This window comes from Suricata suricatta, chromosome 11 (assembly GCF_006229205.1).
Source record: "Suricata suricatta isolate VVHF042 chromosome 11, meerkat_22Aug2017_6uvM2_HiC, whole genome shotgun sequence".
In the NCBI taxonomy this organism is placed as follows: Eukaryota; Metazoa; Chordata; class Mammalia; order Carnivora; family Herpestidae; genus Suricata; species Suricata suricatta.
This window is the reverse complement of record NC_043710.1, coordinates 99,850,648-99,873,085: the sequence shown is the minus strand read 5'-3', so window position 1 is coordinate 99,873,085 and position 22,438 is coordinate 99,850,648. Positions and strand designations below refer to the sequence as shown.

The window sequence follows — 22,438 nt, the reverse complement described above, 5'->3', positions numbered from 1 at the left end:
CTCCTGGGTGGCTCAGTTGGTTGAATGTCTGATTTCAGCTTGGGTCATAATCTCAGGGTTTATGGGTTCAAGCCCAGCATTGGGCTGTCTCAGTGCACATCCCACTTTTGATCCTCTGTCCTCTCTCTTTGCCCCTCCCCTGCTTGTGTGCACGTTCTCTCTCTCTCCCCTCCTTTCTCCCCCTCTCTCTCCCTCTGTCTCTCTCACTCTCTCCCTCCATCTCTCAAAAGTAAATATTAAAATATGAAAAAGAAATGTTTACATAAAGAGATGACAATATAAAAACTTCCAGGGGTGCCTGGGTGGCTCACTGGGTTGAGTGTCCGGCTTCGGCTCAGGTCATGATCTCACACAGTTCATGGGTTCGAGCCTTGTGTCAGGCTCTGTGCTGAATGCTTGCTCAGAGCCTGGAGCCTGTCTTCAGATTCTGTGTCTCCTCCTTTCTCTGCCCCTCCCCAGCTCACACTCTGTCTTACTCTGTCTTTCTCTGCCCCTCCCCAGCTCACACTCTGTCACACTCTGTCAAAAATAAATAAGTGTTAAAAAAATTTTTTTAAATAATATCAAAACTTTCCCAGTGGGAAAAGCTCCCAAGGCAGACATCCAGCTCAGCCAGCACAACATTGCATGTCAATTATATTGAAATAAATCTGGGGGGGGAAATGTTTAACCCAAAGCCAAGAGATATTTTCCTTATCCTTCTTCTAGATGCTTAGCTGCTTTTGTTGTAGATTGAGATCTACTATCATCTCAAATTAATGTTTGTGTGTGATTAGAGGTGTAGGCAAAGTTCATTTTTATCTTTCCAGATAGCAAAATGATTAAGTCCCATTTATTGAAAATACCATCCTTTCCATAGTAAATTGCAGTGGTGCCTTTGTCTAAATCATGTCGTCGTATATCTGAAGTGTTTCTGTGGTGTCTGGTCGGTTGCACTGGTTTGTCTCTATCTGGGCCAGTGCCCCATGGTCTTAGCACCTGGAGCTTATTCTTAAGTGTGGGCATCCGAGTCCTCCAGCTGTGATAGTCCTCATGATTTTCACACCTATTCTAGGGCTTTTGCATTTCCATGTAAATAGTAGAATCAATGTATTAATTTTTGCAAAAATATTTGTGGGGGTTACAGTTGAGATTGCATGAATCAGTAGATCACTTTGGGGGAGGACTCACATTTTACTACTCTAAGTTTTCATGAACGTGGTACATATCTTCATGTATTAGATCTTTAAAAATCTTTCTCCACAATGTTTTATAGTTTGCAGTGTAGAAGTCTTATGTATCTTTTATTTAACTTAAGGGTACTTGACGCTACTGTGAGTGGTATTGTTTTCAATTTTATTTTCTAATTGTTCATTTCTAGTTTATAAAAATATCGTTTATTTTTATCTGCTGACCTAGTACACACTTGTTATTTCTAATTGCTTTTTTGTAGACTCCTTTGGACTTCCCACCTAATCATGTCATCTCTGAATGGCATTCATTTTTTTCGTGTAAACTTTATATCTGTTACTTCTTTTTCTGTTTTGCACTGCAGCACAACATTGCACTTTATTACCTTCCCAAGAGAATCCCAAGCAGGCTCCACGCTGTCAGCACAGAGTCTGACATGGGGCTCGATCTCACAAACTATGAGATCATGACCTGAGCCTGAGCCAGAATCAAGGGTCAAACATTTAACTGGCTGAGCTACTCAGGCACCCCATTACCTTTCACTTCAAAATATTTTACAATTTCCATTGTGATTTTTTTGACCCATGGGTTTTTATTTTATTTTTTTTTAATGCTTTTTATTTATTTTTGAGAGACAGAGAGACAGCTGGAGCAGGGGAGGGTCAGAGATAGAGGGAGATACAGAATCTGAAACAGGCTCCAGGCTCTGAGCTAGCTGTCAGCACAGAGCCCAACATGGGGCTCGAACCCACGAACCGTGAGATCTGACCTGAGCTGAAGCCGGATGCTTAACCGACTGAGCCACCCAGGCGCCCCGACCCATGGGTTTTTTGAATTATGTTGTTTAATTACCAAATATTTAGTAGTTTTCTAGTTACCTTTCTATTATTGATTTCTGGTTTAATTCTGAGGCCAGTTATTTATATGATTTTAATAACTTGAAATTTGTTGAAACTTGCCTGTCCTAGAAAAAGTCTTTTCTGGTAAACATTCCATGTAAACCTGAGGGGGGGAAATGCATTCTGACATCATTTAGGTCCTACGGGCTAGCCATGGTGTTCAGATCCTGGGTGGTTGTGCTCGTCTGGGCGGCTAGGATGAACTACAGCAGACAGCGTGGATGACAAGCAGCAGAAATTATTGCTCACAGTGCTGGAAATAGGCTTCTTGTTCTGCCCTTAAATGTTTAATGTTTTTTGTTTTCTTCGGTTTTTCTTCTTTTATAGTTTTTTGTCAACTTGGTTTCCACATAACACCCAGTGCTCCTCCCCACAAGTGCCCTCCTCCATGCCCATCACCCCCGCTTCTCGTCTCCCCCCGCCCACCGCTTCAGCCCTCAGTTTGTTCTCAGTTTTCAAGAGTCTCTCATGGTTTTCCTCCCTTCCCCTCCCCCATGGTCCTCTGTTAAGTTTCTCCTGTTCCACTTATGAGTGAAAACATATGGTATTTGTCCTTCTCTGCCTGACTTATTTCACTTAGCATGACACCCTCGAGGTCCATCCACGTTGCTACAAATGGCCAGATTTCATTCTTTCTCATGGCCATGTAGTACTCCATTATATATAAAAATCACATCTTCTTGATATAAAGTTGATGGACATTTAGGCTCTTTCCATGATTTGACTATTGTTGAAAGTGCTGCTATAAACATTGGGGTACATGTGCCCCTATGCATCAGCACTTCTGTATCTCTTGGGTAAATTCCTAGCAGTGCAATTGCTGGGTCATAGGGGAGAATATATAAATTTTTTTTGTTCATTTCTTATTGAGATAGAGATAAACAGAGCATGAGTTGGGGGTGGGGGCAGAGAGAGAGACACACAGAATCCAAAGCAGGCTGAGCTGGATTCTAAGCTGTCAGCACAGAGCCCTACATGGGGCTTGAACCCACAAACCTTGAGATCATGACCTGAGCCGAACTCGGACACTTAACCGACTGAGCCACCCAGGCGCCCCCATCCTTAAATATTTAAAGATCACTTGTTCTGTAACCTGTCCATCAAGTCCCGATCTTCAGGTCCACCGTAGCAAGTTAGCCCCTGTGTTGCCTGCATAGGTTTTCCTCTTGCTTCATCACCAGTGAGGAAGACTAGGCTGTCAACACCTCTCACCCCCTCCTCTGAGCTCGCTCACTCACTTTTGCTGAGTCCTTACTAGCAGAACGGGAGCAGGTGAGAAGCTGTGGTTCTGCATTTCCAGCATCTCCTAACTGTGTCTAGTGTGTGCCGCAGTCTACCACACAGGCCAGCAGCCCTCCCCCACCTTTCTCCTCGTCTGCTCCATGCTGACTGGGGCCGGAGCGGGGTGGTGGGAGCCATCTGACCATCCACAGCAGGGCCACCCTCTCTGTCTCAGGGACGGGGGGTGCGCGGTTAGGTGGGAGCCGGGAAGCCCAAGCAGAAGCGAGAGAGCAGTAGGCTGGTCAGTGGACACCACGTCCGCTACCCGGACCAGAAGGCCGTCCTCACCCCACCGTGGCTGCCTCCCCTCCCTGTCCCCTCCTCCTCCCTCCTGTCCCGACCCTCTGATGGCTTTCTTTAGTGATATTACTTGGATTGCTTTCTCTTTATTTTTTGCATATGTATTAATAGTTTTTAATTTGTGGTTACCAATAGGTTTATAGGTAACATCTTAGGCACATAGAGGTTTATATTATGTTGATGATCGCTTAAGTTTGAACATATTCTAAAAGCACTAAATTTTTACTCCCCATCCCCCAATGTATCACCATAAACTTTTCTTGATACTCAACTTGGGGTTAGACCTACAGGAAATGATGTCTTCCTTTCAGAAAGAGTACTGTTTGTTTTCGTGTGGGCTACACCATCTCCACAGGCAGTGACGGGGGGGCTTCAAACTGTCTTGTGGTGCTGTGGGTTACTTTTGTTTGAATTTACTTGATTTAACTAAGCACACTGGGGTGGGGGGCGAGTTTACTAAGAGTTATTAAGGGTTTTTTGGGGGGGAGGTAGGTTATGAGGAGAGTGTTACCAAATAAATAATTGTCTGAGATAGAATTGTTTGGAGAGGCACCTGGGTGGCTCAGTCAGTTAAGCATCTGACTTCAACTAAGGCCGTGATCTCTTGGTTCATGAGTTCACATCCCACATTGGGCTCTGTGTTGACAGCTCAGAGCCTGGATCATTCTTTGGATTCTTTGTTTCCCTCCTTCTCTGCCCGTCCCCCACTCATGCTGTCTCTCTCTCAAAAATAAATCTTTAAAAATAGAAGAATTGTTTGGAGTTGTTTGACCAAATATGTCCTAACATGAATAGTAGATAGGCTTGTAAATCAACAGAATTACTACAAGAATGAGGTTTCTGTAACGGTAATAATAAGATAATAATTTTTAGTGCTTTCTTGTGCCAGAAGTTGTTCTGAGTGCTTTACGGATGTTCACTATGAACTCCATGCCGTAGCTGTATGAGATACCACTGTCATTCCCATGTCTTAGATGCCAGACCAAGGAGGGAATTGAAGCGGCTTGTCCAGAGTCACATGGTGAGTGGGTACTAACCGTTTGAACCCAGATACTATGATGCCCTGTTCCGTGTTCTTAACTAGTGGGCCGTATGTTACCTTCCTCCTACATGACTCTGGAGCAAGCAGAAGCGACTCAACCAATGTCCTGGGTATTTTCGTTATAGTTGCTATTGATGCACTGCCAGAGTATAGGGTCAAATATTTCTGAAATCTAGTTTACATACATAAATCTATTACATGGTTTTTACTCCTTTTGCCCTAATTGGGAGAAAGCGAATCAGAAGCAGAGAATCCAGTTTTGACCATAAAATCTTATGTATTCGAACTTTAGAATGTCACTATCTTCCAACACTTCAAAAGCCTGATTGTTCTGAGAGGACGAGGAGAGCCACGTCAGATAATGAGGTACATCAATCCTAAAGAGGTGAGGACGCTATTTATTCATGCAGCATCTGTGTTTTCCCTTCGAGATGTGTGGCTGCTTTATAAATGTGCTTGTGTTTGTTTCTTTTAAAACACTGTTTCATTGAAGCGTCACACATAATGATGGAAAAGTTGATGAAACATAAGTGTGTATAAATCGGTGGATCGTCACAAACAGCCCCTTGTCTGGCCGTCACCCAGAGCAGTGTCTCATCCTTGAGACCACTGCCTCCCGGGCTCTGCACGTCTCCGCCGCGTCCCTGGTCCCTAGCGGCAACCGCCGTTCTCAAGTGTAGTTTCTTTTCTTTTTTTTTTTTTTTGTTTTCTCTGTTTTGAGCTGTATGTGAATAGAATCCGTTGTTCATTCAGCATTGTGTTTGTGTAGCTGAATTGTATTCATTTTATTTAAAACAATGATAATTATTTCATTTTATGTATATATACTACTGTTTATTCATTCTATAGTTGATTGACATTTTTTCTCCCAGTTTGAGTCTGTATAAAGATTGCTTTTGGGAACATTCTTATTCATCTGCCCCGGTGCATATGTACAAGAATTTCTTTTGGTTTCTGCTCCACCTAGAAATGGAGTTTCTGGGTAGCAGGATCTGCTGATTATGTACAGTTTGTGTTAACCGTCATCAGTCTCTCGGGGTTCTTGGTGCTCTACACCCTCACCAGTGCTTCCTATCATCAGTGATTTAATTTGCCTTTCCCTGACGACTAGTGGAGTTGAACATCTCTGTGAGGAGTTCACCTTCTGGTTAAAATCCTGTGTGCTCTTCCAGCCCTGACCAGACACAGTCACAGGGACCTTACCCAACAGGCCCCACATGAGAAAGCTGTCCCCTTGTCACAATCAGACTTGTCCTGCAGCCTCTGAAGGAAGCTCAGCCTGGGCCCTTGGACACAACCCCCCACCCCAGACGTATTTAAGTGTCTAGTCCCAGCACCTTCATTTTTAGTTCTCTATGTCTGAGGCTTTGGGCCGAGGTGTTCAGGCACCTCTGCGGAGACCTCTTTATAGGGGAAACCTTGAAGACACTTTCCCCACTCTGACCCAGTCCGCTCGGACTCTCCTCCCCACACATACACACCTCACAGTCCCTAAAATTGCAGGAGCCTTTTGTTCAGGACTCTGCGCTGACCCACCTGACTCTCTGTCACTGCACTGTTCTGTGGGGGTAGGGCAGGGAGTGGGATGGAACAGGTGGATCGGTGCCTCCTCCGGCTGTAGACGCTCTAACTCTTGCTTATTACCACGCAGTCAGTGGTTCAAAGTTTTCTTTCCCTTTGTGCTTGTTTCCTTAATTGGCTACTCTGACACCCAGCATCTCAGCTACTGTTCTCCCAGATCAGCTGAATTCCTGGCATAGTTTTTGGTGTCTTTTATGTGTATTTTGTCTCTTATTCTTTTCTTACTGGTTTAAAGCAAGCAGTTCTTGATATAGTACTCATAAAAGTCATTTGTCAGTTCATTTTCCATTCTATGATTTGACTTGTCACTCTTATGATGGCCTTCACTGTGTGCTTTTTATCGTGAAAAATGTGAAACATATACTAAAGTAGAAAGAATAAAGTAGCAGACTACATGTTCCCATCACCTAGCTTGAACAATTAGCAATTCACGGCCAGCCTTGCTTCATCTGTATTTCCACCCTCTTTCCCCAATCCCTAGGTTAAGATTTTGAAATAACAATGTTTTTGGTTAACAGAGTTCTTATTTAAAAAAGTTTTTAATGTTTGTTTATTTTTGAGAGAGAGGCAGAGTGTGAGTAGGGGGTGGGGGTCAGAGAGAGGGAGACACAGAATCTGAAGCAGGCTCCAGACTCTGAGCTGTTGGCACAGAGCCCAACACAGGGCTTCAACCCACAAACCTCGAGATCATGACCTGAGATCAAGTTGCACGCTTAACCAACTGAGCCACTCAGGTGCCCCCAGAGTAGTTGATTTTAATGTACTTAAGATTATCAATGCTTTTGTGTATAGTTGGTGCTTTTTATAAGCTTCGCCAATCCTGAAATCATGAAAATATTCTCCTGTATTATATAAACTTTATTGATTTTCCTTTCATATTTAGATATGCAGTCTGCTTGGGATTGATATTTTGTGTATGGTGTAGGGTAGAGGCCCCTTTCATATGCTTCCATATAGAAGCATTTCTATATTATTATAGAAGCATTTCTATTATTAAAAAGATAATCCTTTCTCCTCTGCCTCCACTGCTCTGCCAGCCATCTTTATCATAAATCAAGTAACCATTTAGGTAGGAATCTGTTTGTGAGTTCTCCATCCTCTTCCATGGTCTTTTTTTTTTTTAACGTTTATTTTTGAGAGAGAGAAACACAGAGCATGAGTCGGGGAGGGTCAGAGAGAGAGGAAGACACAGAATCTGAAGCAGGCTCCAGGCTCTGAGCTGTCAGCACAGAGTCCAATGTGGGACTCGAACTCATGAACTGTGAGATTATGACCTGAGCTGAAGTCGGCTGCTTAACTGACTGAGCCAACCAGGCGCCCGCGTGGTCTATTTTTCTACCCTTGTTATAATTCCTTTAGGTTTATAACAAGTGTATTATATGGTAGAGAAGTACTCCCATTTTGTAGTTCTTCAAGAAGACACTTCCAGGCTCTTCTTGGATGCTTTGTATTTCCATGTAAATTTTATTATTTTTTTAAGTTTATTTTTAAGAGAGACAGAGAGATGGTGAGCTAGGGAGGGGCAGAGAGAGAGAGGGAGAGAGAATCCTAAGCAGGCTATGCACTGTCAGCATAGAGCCCATGAACCCTGAGATCATGATCTGAGCCAAAATATAGAGTGGGATGCTTCACTGGCTGAGGCACCTAAAACCAGGCATCCTCGTGTTTTGGGTACTTAGAATAATAGTGATCTCGTAGAATGTGTTAGGAAGTGTTTTTTGGAAGAGGTTGCAAAGAATTGATTTTTTTCTCCCTTAAATGTTTGGTAGAGTTCACCATTGAACTCATTGAGGCTTGGTGCTTTCTTTTTTGAAAGGTTAATTATTATTCAATTTCCTTAATAGGTGTTAGTCTCTTCAGATTTTCTGTTTCCCTTTGTGTGAGTTTTATCAGGTTATGTCTTTCAAGGAATTGAACCATTTATCAAATCTGTGGGAATAGAGTTTTTCATAATATTTGTTAATTATCCTGTTAGTGTCCATGGAATCAGTAGTGATGGCTCCTTTTCTGATATTAGTCATTTGTGTCTTCTATTTTTTCCTTCTTAGTTTTCTTGGCCAGAGCTTATTGGTTTTATTGATCTTTTTAAAGAACTAGCTTTTAATTTCTTTGATTTTTCTCCGTTGATTTTGTTTCAATTTCATTGATTTCTGTTTTTTTATTCTTGACTCCTGCTTACTTTTCAGTTTGTTTTCCTAGTTTCTTAAGATGGAAGCTTAGATTATTAATTTCAAGTCTTGTTTTCAAATATATGTAGTTAGTGCTATAAAATTTCTGCTAGGCACTGTTTTCAATGAGTTTCACAACATTTGATAAGCTGTATTTTCATTTTCATTTAGTTTTAAATATTTTAAAATTCTCTTGAGACTTCTTATTTGATCCACTTGTTATTTAGAAGTGTGTTGTTCAGTTTCCAACTTCTGGGATTTTCAGACTATCCTTCTGTTACTGATTTCTAGTTTAATTACATTGGGGTCGCAAAGCATGTTTTATATGATTTCTGTTATTTTACAGTTGTTAAGGTGTGCTTTGTGGTCCATAATGTGTTCTATGTTGGTAAATAAAAGTTCTCTGTAAGGTTGAGAAGAATGTATATTTGCTATTGTTGGATGAAGTATTGTAGGAATCTAGATCCAGTTAATTGAAAGTGTTCATTTTCATAATAGATTTAATGATATTCTGTCTGCTGAATACATCAATTAATGATAAAGAGGTGTCAAATTCCCCAAACTTTAATAGTGGATTTTTTTAGTTTCCTTGCAGTTCTGTCGGTTTTGCCTTACATATTTTGATACTGTGTTGTTAGGTATATATACTTTATGGATTTTTGTGTCTCCTCAGAGAATTGGCCGCTTTTTCACCATGTAATCCTCTTCTTTATCCCTGATGATTTTTCTTCCTCTGAATTCAGCTTTCTCTGAAATTAATATAGCTTGTCAGTTTTCGTTTACTCAATGTTAGTTAATATGCTATATCTTTATCCATTACTTTGCTTTTACACTATCTGTGTCTTTGTATCTTAAATGGTTTTCTTACAGACAACATATAGTTGGGTCTTTTTTTTTTTTTAATCTATTCTGTTAGCCTCTGCCATTTAACTTCTGTATTTAGACCATTGATATTTAGAATGGTGATTGATTGATATCAAATTAATGTTTTCTATTTCTTGCCCTTGTTCTTTGTTTCTTTTTTTCTAGTGCACCTTTTTCTGTCTTCTCTGGTTTTGATCGAGCATTTTATGTGATTGCATTTTCTTTCCTCTCAGCATACCATTATACCTCTTTTTTTTTTTTTAACTAATTTTTGGTTCCCTAGAATTTGCACTGAGTATCTACAACTAATCTAAGTCCATTTTAAATAACACTATTCCACCATATGAAATTCCCCATAAGCTTAGGAGACAGAGTCATGCTCAAGGGAAGGAAACTGACTCATTCACATTTGAATTTGTAGATGGTAGAAGGATAAAGAATTAAGCTCAAATCTTCTCAAAGTATCCTTGAATTTCCCATAGGCTTTCATAGTTGAAGAGATAGAGACTTGCCAGGACCACATCTGAGAAGTAGGGAAAAACCAGAAGTGCACAAACCAGACATAGCTTACTAAAACTGCATCCAGGCTTGACCCAGCTAAATATGTTATTGGATTGACATGATTAGCACCTCACCCTGACTAAAATAGGAAGGAAAAAAATCCATGAAGCTGTATACTTAAGATTTGCCTACTTTAGTGGAAATAAAAGTATATATATAATGAATTTTGTTTAAAAAGTATATACAGTTGACTCCTGAATAACATTGGGATAGGGACAGTGACCCCCTCCCCCACATGCAGTCAAGAATCCATGTGTGACTGTGACTCTCCAAAAACTCAGCTACAAATAGCCTACTGTTGACCTGAAGCCTTACTAATAACAAAGTCAATTAATATATATTTTGTATGTTATATGTATTAAACACTGTATTCATACAATAAGGTAAGCTAGAGAAAATAACGTGTTTTTAAGAAGGTCATAAGGAGAAGAAAATACATTTACAGTGGTATACATTAAAAAAATCCACATATATGTGGACCCGTCCAGTTCAAACCCATGTTGTTCAAGGGTCAAGGGTCACCTGTATAAATTTTATAAATATAAGTTTAAGATCTTGTTATAAAACATATTTTTCATGATTGAACTATGACCCTACATATGTATGTATGTATATGCTTTTTAGTCAGGAGAAAATTATGCAAAACTTAAAGTAGTCTTTCAGGCTTTATAGACTGAACAATTTAGGATAACATGTATTTTCTCATCAACCAGTATTATCAGGAAGTAAGCTTGAACTGTTTTCTGTTAGAGGACCCAAAATTGTTTTCTCTATGTTCCATTTGGTGCAGGGCATAAAAATTTAGAAGACCACTTCTATACAATTTTTGCAAAATTTAAACATGGATATTTGATTTAAGAAAAGCTACTTAGGAAAAGTCATCTTCTGTTAAACTCACATTAGCCAATCATATTTTTTTCTCTGAATTTGCCTGTAAGATGATATTTAATATGTAAATCATACATTTGAGAACTTACTTAAAATTTCTGTTTTTGAAATAACAAATCAGTTGGCTTTTATACTTATATGTTCCACAGAAAGGAAACATAGTTTGGGATCATTTTTCTAGTTATGAAAGCTGTTTTACTTATTGGATGCCCATTAGAAATTAAATCCTAAAATATATTTTAATTTTAAAATAATTATTTGAGGTTTATTTACTTATTTCATAAATAATCAATAATCAGCACTGTTTTACCATGATAGAGTGAGAAGTAGTGAATTGATAACACAGAATGTTGAGGAGGAATATATTTTTTTATAGGCAGAGCTGCTAGACGCCGCTGCGGGCATTCACATACGATTCCGACTAGGTGGCGTAAGTATGGGTGAATTCCTATTTGGTAATTCTAGAGCACATATATATGAAATTTAAAAGATGTAAAATTTAAAAACAAATCATTTTGTGATCAGATTACAGTGGTCTTTTGAACTTTTCCATATACAGGTTAAATTTCCACCTGATATATACTATAAAATTTTCACTCATAGACATGTTGAAGATCTGTGTGCTAATAGCCCCAGAGATTATACAAAATGTCCAGCAAAATATACATCCCATCTTAAAAGTGATAATCTTCAGGAAGAGGATCATAGTGGCTGGTACCATCGTATAGAGAGCAATGGCTGGAGGCCTGTCTCTGATACAGTAAGAAAACAAAAATGTTAATAATTTTAAATCTTATATATTTAGTAACTCTTCTGTCCTTTTGAAAGTTAATTTTATGATAATAAACCTTGATAATTTAACTGATAAAAACTGATTATGTTAACTAGTCTCAGAGGTTACTAATGGTACTTCAAGATTAACAATATCCTTTTTTTTCTTTACATTTACTTATACTTTTAGTAATCAGCTTTGATCTAGGCCATCCTTAGATACTGTTTGGTACTCAGCAGTTTAGTATCTTTATAACAAAGCAAATTTGAAAATGTTTTTGACTCTGTTAATCCTTGGGCTAGCGGTAGGAATTCTTTTTAATATTTTTTTATTGTGAGAGAGAGGAAGAGAGAGAGAGAGAGAAAGAACAAGCATGAGAAGGGGAGGGGCAGAGAGGGGGAGAGAAGATCCCAACCAGGCTCCACGCTGTCAGCACAGAGCCCAACATGGTCCGATCCCACGAACTGTGAGATCATGACCTGAGCCGAAATCAGGGATCAATTACTTAATTGGCTGAACCACCTAGGCACCCCTATAGGTGGGAATTTTTGAGAAGATGACATTGTCTCTATAGAGCCTGTAACAACAGATACTGATGGAAAATCATTTGGATTGTCATGGTGTTTGGAACTTTAACACGTCCTCATATTAATTGAATAGAATGATTTTAAATATACATTTTTCTTAATAGGTATATGTGATTTAGGGACTTTTCCATAGGAACTTCTTTTTATGGAGATAATTTCTACCTAAGGGGGTTTGTAAGCTTTATAGGTTAACGTGGTCAGGTTCTATAGGTCTGGCTGTCTGTTTATATGGCCTCATATCTTCATTCAAATTTTCCATCTCTGGTATGCAGATTTTGGAAAGTAGCGTAGTAAACATATTAAGTATGAAAAATGAAAATGATCAAGGGGTGAATTCATGCATTTATTCAACAAATTTTATTGCATACCTACCATATGTCAAACATTGTACTAGATGCTAAGATACAATGATAGATAAAATTGTCCCTTCTCTCAAGTAGTTTGCCTTTTAATTTTGGAGAGACTTAAGTAAAAAGAGTTTTTCAGTACAGTGCAGTAAATATGTGCTTTAATAGAGACAAATACATAGTGCTGTGGGAGATAGAAAATTCTCCTCCTTCTTATTAATGGGTGGCGAGGGAGAGGGAATGAATTGGAAATAGGAAAATAGGCAACCAGTTAGGGTAGCGTGTCACACAGGGAAACCACAAACTCTTGGGACGTGATGATGAAGCTTCCCTGTCCCTGGAGGGTGGCTGTCCTCCTTGAGAATCAGAGTCTTCAAAGTCAGCAGCGCTGAGAGTAGGTGAGTTGGTTCTTATGAATAGAGAGTTTGTTCTTAGGAAAAACAAATACACTATTCGAGTATGTCTATTCATTTACCTGTTCAACAAATAGTTATTAAGTACCTCAGAATGCTAGTGTTTTGTTAGTCTTTCTGTGACAGGTGCCTCTTAAAGCTCAGTGTGCTGTTCACCCATGGCATAATAAGAAATACCTTAGAGGAGGTGTATTCTGTCCTCTGTTTCTCTTGGCATATTCCCACTGAACATGCAAAACGTCTTGACTGTAGTCAAATTCCCTTGCAATCTGTATTTTAACACTTGGTATATTTATTTTCCATTTCTCAATAGTTTTGGGTGTCTCCTGAAAATGTAGAGGTGGGAGACAAAAAAGAAAGCGAATTCCATTTCTCTAAACTGAAGAGAAGGCAAGATATGGAAAAGAAAAGAAAAATTAGAAAAATAGAATGGATGAGGAAAATGTAAGTTGATGAAATAGACTTACTAAATATATACTGTTTTAAGTTCTTTTTTAAAAATGGTATCACTATGAAAAGGACTGCATGTTATTTTTTTTGAAAAAAGTAAGATTATGGCTATGTTTTTAAAAATATTTAGAAAGCAAATATTTAAGAAATGCCTGCTATCTGCCAAGACACTGTTAATATCTGAGATATAAATGGGAAAAGACAGGTTGTCTTTGATCTCAAGGAAACTACAGTCTATTGAAATATCAGATATGAAAATAAGGATTTACTCTTATATTTCAGGTAACTTGTGTTTGGCCCTCCCGATCCACTCTGCACTCTTCTCAGCCCTTCTTTCTACCCTCAGACTCTGACCTGTATGGGTTACCCTAAAAACCATTCTGTCTAAAAATGTTTAAAACCAGCCCCAAAATGAGATTGTTTACAAATTTACTTCACTGCGTACCCAGAACAAATCCCCACAGTACTTAAAGGAATACAAAAACCTCAGTATCCCAAATCGTATAACATTCACAATGTCTACCACATAGCAGTCAATTACCAGGCAGGCAAAGAAATAGGAAAATAGATTCCACTTAAGAAGAAAACATAATTAGTAGCAACAGATACACCAAAATATCTTTAGAAACTGAAGGTGAAAGAAAAACTTTCAGACAAATGAAAGCTGTGTTCTCTCATCATGAGCAGACCAGCACTACAAGAAGTGTTTTCTGGCAGGAAAAAAATTGTCCTAGGTAGAAATATGGGTCCATCAAGAAGACCTAAAGTAGTAATTATGTAAGTAAATATAAACAACTTTTATTCTTATTGTTTAAATCTGTTTAAAAGGTAATTAACTATTAAACTATACACTTAAAAATAGATGATAAATTTTATGTTACATGTTTTTTACTACAGTTTTTAAGAGATAGGTATTAAAGTTGTAAAGGAATGAATTAATATTGATATTACCAGTCAATCTCTACTTAAAACTTTGATTTGACAATTATACTCCTTTTCTCTTATATTGAAAGTCTTCATTTCAAACAAAATATACTTATTTTTTTTCTCTTAGGGATTTCATATGTTCTCATGCTACTGTAAATGGTATTTTTTTAATTCAATTTCCCATTGCCTCTTGCTAGAATATGGCAGTACAGTTGGTTTCTGTATCTCACAACCTTGATAAACTCACTTATTAATTCCAGTAGCTTTTTTGTAGGTGCCTTAGGATTGTGTACTTAGTCAATCATGTCAACTGTGAATAAAGACTCTTTTAGATCTTTTCCAATTTCAGTGTCTTCCTCCTCCCGCTGTCTTGCTTTACTGAGTTCCTAGTCCACACAGTGCAGTGTTATACAAAGGGTGAGAACACACATCCTTGCCTTGTTCCTCACCTTAGACAGAACACATTCAGTCTCTGACCACTGAGTACAGTGTTAGCTGTAGGATTTTTGTAGATTTCTGTCATCAGGTTGAGGAGGTTCTCTTCTATTCCTGGTTTGGTACGAGTGTTCATAATGGATGGTTGTTGGATTTTTGATTTTTGTAGTAGTTTCTTTGCATCTATTGAGATGGACATATCCAGGTTTCTTTGTAAGTCTGTTAGTGTGATAAATTCCAATGATTGATTTTTAAATGTTAAGCCAACCATGTATTCCCTGGATAAACTCCATTTGTTTATGATGTCATTTACTATCCTGTATCTATGTTCTTCAGAGATACTGATTGTTATTTTCTTATAATATCTTTTTTGATAAGTCTTAGCTCTTGGGTAAGACTTCATAGATATTTTTGGGACATAGTCCCTCTTATTTCTGGAATACTGTGTAGAATTTATACTCTATTAAATGCTTCATGGAATTCACTAGGAAATCCATCTGGGCCTGAAGTTTTCTTTCTGGGATTTCTGTCAACTAAAAGGTCAATTTAATAGCTAGACCTACTTATGTTATTTTTGTCTTTTTGAGTGAGTTTTGGTTTATGACTTTTTTTTTCCTTTTTTTAATGTTTTATTTATTTTTGATACAGAGAGAGACAGAGCATGAGCGGGGAGGGGCAGAGAGAGAAGGAGACACAGAACCGGAAGCAGGCTCTAGGCTCTGAGCTGTCAGCACAAAGCCCAACACAGGGCTCGAACCCACAAACGTGAGATCTGACCTGAGCCGAAGTCGGAGGCTTAGCCGACTGAGCCACCCAGGCACCCCTGGTTTATGACTTTCAATGAATTTTTCTTTCACTGAATTTTTCAAATGTGTGTGCATTAAATTATTCATAATATATCTATATTGTTTTAATGCCTATAAGATTGGTAGTAGTATCCTGCTAGGATCATGACCTGAGCCAAAATTGAGTCAGCTGCTCAACTGACTGAGCCACCCAGGTGCCCCAACAGAGCGCGGCAGAGTTGTTGAGGAACTCTGTGGTGGCTGTTTTTACAGACTGGAGATGACAGTGGGGAACGGGGTAATGGGATTGGTTTCCTTAGCTCACCACAATAGTGGAATTTTAAAGTGGGAGCGGCCAGCTGGTGATCACGATTGCAGCTCAGTTCCTTTATTACAGCAAACAGCACAGCCCCGGCCCCCCACCCCATGCTGCTATTGACCTGACCCATGTTCTGTCTCATCTCAACGGGTAGACAACAAGAGAAGCAGTTGGCATTTGCATGGAAAGAAGACGCTGTGCCTTTCCATCTTACTCTCAGAGCTGTGTCAGCTCTCCTGCTGTTTTCCCTCAGGGCTTGCACATGTCCGTCCCCACAGACCATCGTGCCTCTCCCTTACAGTGGTGACCTTACACTAATCAGATGCAGTGGGCAGAAAATAACTCCGCAGATGATTTAGTAGGACAGATGCATGCCAGAAGGAGAGAGATACATTTTGAAAAATGTTAAGGGTTTGTCACATCACTAAAGGTTATGGATATTTTGAGATATCCTTTCTAAAGTGAGAGACAAGTTGCAGTGCCTTATACTGTCCACCTTGAAGGCACCAGCACTTAGAGGGGCTCCCTGGATTTAGGCATAATGCTCCGACCCATTTTCAAGGCAACCTCATGAGGCTACCTGGCTCCAGTGGGACCTGGTGTTCTTACAAACATGATAGCAGGTCCACGGTGTGGTCGAGCTGCCCTACCACTTGGCCTTGATGGCCAAGCAGTCCCAGCAGTATTGGAAGTGTCTGACAGACTCAACTTGTGTATGGAGTCTCTCAAGAGTTGTCGTAAGAGGATCTCAGCGCAGAGGGTTTAGGAAAAATGTAGTGCCCTCTTCTGCCAACAACCACAACATCTGAGAATCAGTTCTGGTGCTGCTACCGGGCCCTGGTGGAGACTGGATACTTGGCAGTAGGATTCCGAGTGCCCTGTGATTATGAACTGACCTAGCTGTTGTCTAATCCAGCGAACCATAGAACTGAGAGTGAACACCAGCCTCTCAGCACACAGTAGACGTGGCACAGATGAGAGTGGGTCTGAGAAGGTCAGCAGGGCTCTGGTAAGCAGGTGCTCGGGTTCCTTCACACTGCTTATGCTTCATTGGCTCTGCATCATCCCCATGCCCTTGGCTTCATAGGGAGTCCCCTGGGACCTGCTAACAGAGAGAGTAGGTCTCATTCCCCATGGATCTGCAGAGGATTCTGGCAACACCCAAGTATGGACAGTCACTAGATTATAACCCCTCAGTAGGCCCAGAAAATGGCCAAAGGGTATCCTCCCAGTGAGCAGAGATGGCTTTCTACTTCCCATAGGAAGGGGAACTAGCTTGAGACCGAGATCTTATTGACTGTGGGCAGCAGCAGTAGCTTCTCAGATGATTTGGGTACTTGGAGTTAAATTGGAAAGTGGTGATTGGGGTAGTGGACAGGCGTCCTGAGGTTGGGCATACTTGTGTCCTTGTGAGAGCCCTCCAAAGGGCTGATGAGGCCGAAAGCTCTCAGTATTCAGATGGACAGGAGGGCCCATCCTGCAGATGTTGGTTTTTTCACCTGGCCACCTCAGTAGTTGCTCACTGGAGCCGGGGACAAAGTGGCCGTGGGTACCGGGATGGAGGCTGCAGATGACTCTTAAACATGGTCTTTTCCTCACGGAGGCTGTTCTGTCGCCATGGCTAAGTGTACAGCAGAGGCCACTGCTTTGCCTCCAGCAGTGGGATGTGCTGGCTGCCTGGCGGCAGGCTATGCCCTTGGACCCTTCCCACGGAGAGGTGGCTCCCTTTGTGTTCACAGTGATAAACAGATAATCTGGACGTGGATCTTCTTTCTCAGCTTGTATTACTTCTGTCAGCAGTGCCATTTACTACAGATGCCTTACCCATCATCATTTTATTCCATACAACATTGCCTCTGACTGGGGAGCCCATCAGCAGCAATAGGCCGAGAACAACAAAGTACACGCACCATATGCGCCATCGCTTCGAAGCAGTGCCTCTGACAGATGGCAGTGTGATCTGCCGACGATCAGGCCCGGCACCCACAGAGACGCCTGGTAATAAGTTGCTGCACATGAACACGAATCTGCTTTGTCTCTTTTTTCCTTTCCTCTGTTTATTTACTCTTGAAAGCGTCCTCATCCATAACTGAGCTCTGTTTTTCTCATTACATGGACATTTCCATCTCAAAGTCAACAGGTCTTAAGCTGCATTTCTTATATTTCTCATCATCAAAGTTGTCTTTTCAGTACTTCTCTCAGCCTCAGTTTATGACCCCGTCATTTATTTAGCCAGTTGTCGAAGGCAGGAAAGTAGGTTAGGCTTGACTTCTTCCCGTTCATAAGCCCCCGTGTGTAACCTGTCATAATGTCCCATTACTTCCTCTTCCAAAGAATCTCCCAGAACGCATTTTTCACCTTCCTTGCAGCAGCTTCTCATTCTTCTCCTCCCTCCCGAATCTGCAGAGTCCTTCTGATTGGTCTCTTTGTTTCTACTCATCTCCCCATCTCTGTGTAAATGCTGAAGTGATGTGTCCACAACACAAAACACCTCCTTACTGGAGACTTTGAGGGGCTCACCCATACCTACGCCTCACATCTCACGTGATGCTCTTCTCCAGCTCAGTTACACGGCAACAAGATGCATCTTTTGAAACTTGGCTCACATATCTCCTGAAGCCTCCCCTGTCTTAGCTAGGCACAGGTACTTTTTTAGGGTGCCCTCGTAGGTGTCTTACTCAGTTGTCACACTTTTGCAAATCTCTGTGTATTTGCTGCCTTCAGTAGGAGCTCCTAAAGAACAGCTTCCTTAGACACAGTAGATGCTTGCTGAATAAGTGTTGCTTGTTGAATGAGCGAGTGAGTCAGTGAATCCTTATAATTGGATGTTGTAATGTTTCCTTTTTGTAAGGTTGCAGGGCTTGAAGAAGAAGGGTTCATGGGATTGAGCCCTGCATTGGGCTCTGTGCTGACAGCATGGAGCCTCTTTGGAATTCTCTCTTCCCCTCTCTTTCTTTCCCTCCTTGCTGGTATGTGTGCACTCTGTTTCTCTCCCTCCCACTCTCTCTCTCAAAACAAATAAATATAAAAAAAAAAAAACCACTTCAATTCTTACTAGGCCTTTTGCATTTTAACCTCTTTCCCTGTTGGTATATTCAGAAAAACATTTTTATGTTTTTTCTCTTTAAATTTTCTATTGTGGAAAGAATAGATCATTTAAAAATGGACATATTGCAACATTACCTATAAAGCTAAAGTTTATATTTGTTTTAAATACCACTCATTTATTATAAGGCAAGTTATGATTATTATAAGGTAGTCTTCATTTCTGGTCACTGTTTAAAATTGTATTCTACTTGCTAGTCTATTGTTTGATTACTGTTATAGCTCACTTTAAATAGTGACTAATAGTTGAAGAGTTTAAAACAGAATTAAATTACTGGAATAAGTATTGTAATTCTTTTTAAAACCAATCACCTTTCTATATATCCCTGGTGACAGCAAAAATAGATAGCTGTTGTAAATCACTGTTGTCAAAGAAAAAACAAATATCACCCAGGTTTCCAAATCTAATCTCAAGTGCACATTTGCAAAGGTAAAATGTGGAGGAACTCTTAAAAAATGCACTCACCCTTCGCCTTCCAAAAGTTTCTGACTTCTAAATGCGTTTTTGTTGTGACATGAGCATTAGTTCATAAACCTGGGCCATCCGTTGGGTACCATCATTCATTCATTCATTCATTCATTTGGTACATAGTTTTTTTTGAGTGCCTATTATGTTCAGGGAATTTGGGCAGAAGACGGCAAAGGAATCCCACCTCTGAACACAGTGCTTTGCAAATGGCGGTGGTGGAAAAATTGAGAATTCATACTTTCTTAGATTTGTGCTCTTCCTAACGAATAAAAATCGAGAGGCGTGTTCCTGCTTTTATGAAACTAGATCTCATGGGTCATTATCTCTTTAAAGTTTGAGAAAGCAGACACTTCATGAGGGGAGAGACATATCTTGTCACTGCCCTATCCCTTGCTATCCAGGAATTGGTAAGTCTTCTTTTATTGAGTGCTTACTCTGTGCCAGTCATTGTTCCAAATGCTTTATAGGGACTTAGGCTTCTAAACCTCTCAAAAATGCTAAGAAGAATAGTGTTGTGATTACCATTTTAAAGTATTCTGAAGCCCAGAAAGGCTAGGTTATTTGGCAAAAGTCATAGAGCTGGTAAATCACAGAAGCAAGACTCAAAGCCATAGTTGGGGGTCAGAGTCCTACCTAGCTCCAGGCTACGACCATGCCACTCCCAAATCAATGTTGAATTAATAAATGAAGACAATTTCAGAGTAAGGTAACTTTAAAAATGAAATACCAATGTAGATCTTAAAATGAAAAACCAAAGAAAAAATGCTATTTCCTAATATTCTTTGTGAGGAATGCTAACTCACACACTCAGCTCACGTTTTGTGGATGCATTCATTTATGTGCTCAGACTACCATAAGACAGAACCATGCTATCCAAGAAGTCTGGACTTGGAGTCAGATTCAAACACTGGCTCTGACGTCTGTATTTACTATGTACATGATCTTGAACAATTTAACTTCTCCAGCTCTCAATTTCCTCATCCACAAAATGGGGATAAAAATAGCTGTCACAAATGGCTGTGTCTTTTTAAAGTGAATTAAATACAATAATGTACGAAAAGTACCTGACACAAAAAAAGATGTCTCCCCTTTGCCTCTCCCTCCCTTTCTCTTTCCTGTTCCCCTCTCCTTTCCTCTTCTTACCCACCACTAGCCACGTGACTTCATAAAAGTCAGTCAACTCTTCCAGGACTTAATTTCTCTCCTATAAGACCAAAGGACTAGTTATTTGGTCTCCAAGATCCTTTGACTCTATAATCCTATGATTCAGCAATTAAATAACTTGGTTTTTATTGTATCATAACAGCCTGATGTACTGAGGGGTGGGTTTTGAAATGAGGCTTCACCGTTTAGTGTTGTTGATTAAGTTGCTTTTTTATTTTTCCCCCAAAAGATCCCATCACACAACCTGATCTGAATGTGTTTGAGTTAAATAGGGTGAAAACTTGGTTTAAATATGTAAATAGTTTTACAGTAACAACATGTATATTAACTGCATCTATTAGAAATCACCTCTTTGACAAGGTTCGTATCTCCTTTCCCCTCCCCTGTTTAGGTACGATGCAGGAAACCTGAAGGCTAGGTCAACAAATGCTAAAACTCTAGGTTTAATTCACACAGCAACGAAGGGGCTGATGAGAGCTGTGGAAGTCGGTGGAATAGATTCAGTGATGGAATGGGAGGTGGATGAAGTGCTGAACTGGACAAACGCACTCAACTTTGACGAGTAAGTACCTGCTGCTTGTACTGGGGAGTGGGGCAGGCCTGTGTGGTTTTGTTTCCCACTCCTGGGTCGAATCTGGGCCACAAACATAATATTTATTTTTTAAAAAAGTATTTTTTGCTTAGAATAAAGAAGATTTGAAGGATGTAAAAAAGATGATGTAAAGGTAGAAAAAAAAATAGACCCAGGTGTTCTTTTTTTTTAATGTTTATTCTTGAGAGAGAGAGTGTGTGTGTGAGACGGGGAGGTGGAGAGAGAGAGAGAGAGAGGGACAGAAGACCCAAAGCAGGCTCTGCACTAACTGCAGAAAGCCTGGCGCGGGGCTCAAATTCACAAACCACGAGATCGTGACCTGAATCAGTCAGACGCTGAACCAACTGAGCCACCCAGGTGCCCCGAGGTGTCCTTTATTTTTAAATTGAAGTGTAGTCACCTTACAATGTTATAGGAGTTTTAGGCCTGTAACATAGTGATTCAATGATTGTATCGCTCAGTACTCACCGCAAGAAGTGCAGTCCCCATCTGTCACAGACAGCTTTACTGCGGCGGTGTCGCCTGCATCCCTGATGCTGTGCTTGCCGTCTCTGTGACTTCTTCGCTTTGTAACTGGACGTTTGCACCTCATGATCCCCTTGATCTATTTCACCCGTCCTGCCACCCACCTCCCCTTTGACAACCAGCAGTTCTGTTTTTTGTTTGTTTGTTTCGTTTCTTAGATACACAAAGTGAAATCTTGTTTTTCTCTGACTTATTTCACCTAGCACTATACCTTCTAGGTTCATCCATATTTTCACATATGTCAAGAGCTCATTTTTATGGCTGAGTAATATTTCACTGTGTGTGTGTGTGTGTGTGTGTGTGTGTACACCACATCTTTATGCATTCATCCATCAGTGGACATTTGGGTTGCTTCCATATTGTGGCTACTGTAAATAATGCTGTAATAAACATATACATATTTTCAATTATATATATATTTTTTCTTTTGGTAAATACCCAGCATGAAATTACTGGATCAAATGGTATTTCTATTTTTAACTTTTTAGGAACAGCCATACTGTTTTCCACAATGGTGCACCAATCTACGTTCCCATTAATGGTGCATGAAGGTTTCCTTTTCTCCACATCCTCACCACCAGTTACTGTTTCTTGTCATTTTGGTTCTAGCCACAAGTAGAAGGTGATATCTCATTGTGGTTTTAATTTACATTTGCCTAATGATTAGTGATGTTGAACATCTTCTCATACGTTTGTTGGCCACCTTATGTCTTCTTTGGGAAAAAAAGTTTATTCATATGTCTTCTGCGTTTAAAAAAATTTTTTTAATGTTTTATTTATTTTTGAGACAGAGA

At 40.0% G+C, this 22,438-nt stretch overlaps 1 protein-coding gene across 3 annotated transcripts in view; it reads left to right on the top strand.

Annotated features, from left to right (window-relative positions):
• C11H11orf65 (chromosome 11 C11orf65 homolog) overlaps window positions 1–22,438 on the top strand; it is a 36,493-nt gene that overhangs the window by 4,708 nt on the left and 9,347 nt on the right. For 2 of the 3 annotated variants that reach the window (XM_029914786.1, XM_029914785.1), the window contains exons 2-6: window positions 4,985–5,077; window positions 11,131–11,184; window positions 11,314–11,514; window positions 13,187–13,317; window positions 20,919–21,089. In XM_029914786.1, coding sequence (XP_029770646.1) covers window positions 4,985–5,077; window positions 11,131–11,184; window positions 11,314–11,514; window positions 13,187–13,317; window positions 20,919–21,089 — 650 coding nt within the window. The remainder of the gene's footprint in view (window positions 1–4,984; window positions 5,078–11,130; window positions 11,185–11,313; window positions 11,515–13,186; window positions 13,318–20,918; window positions 21,090–22,438) is intronic. The other variant, XM_029914787.1, reaches the window with a different exon arrangement.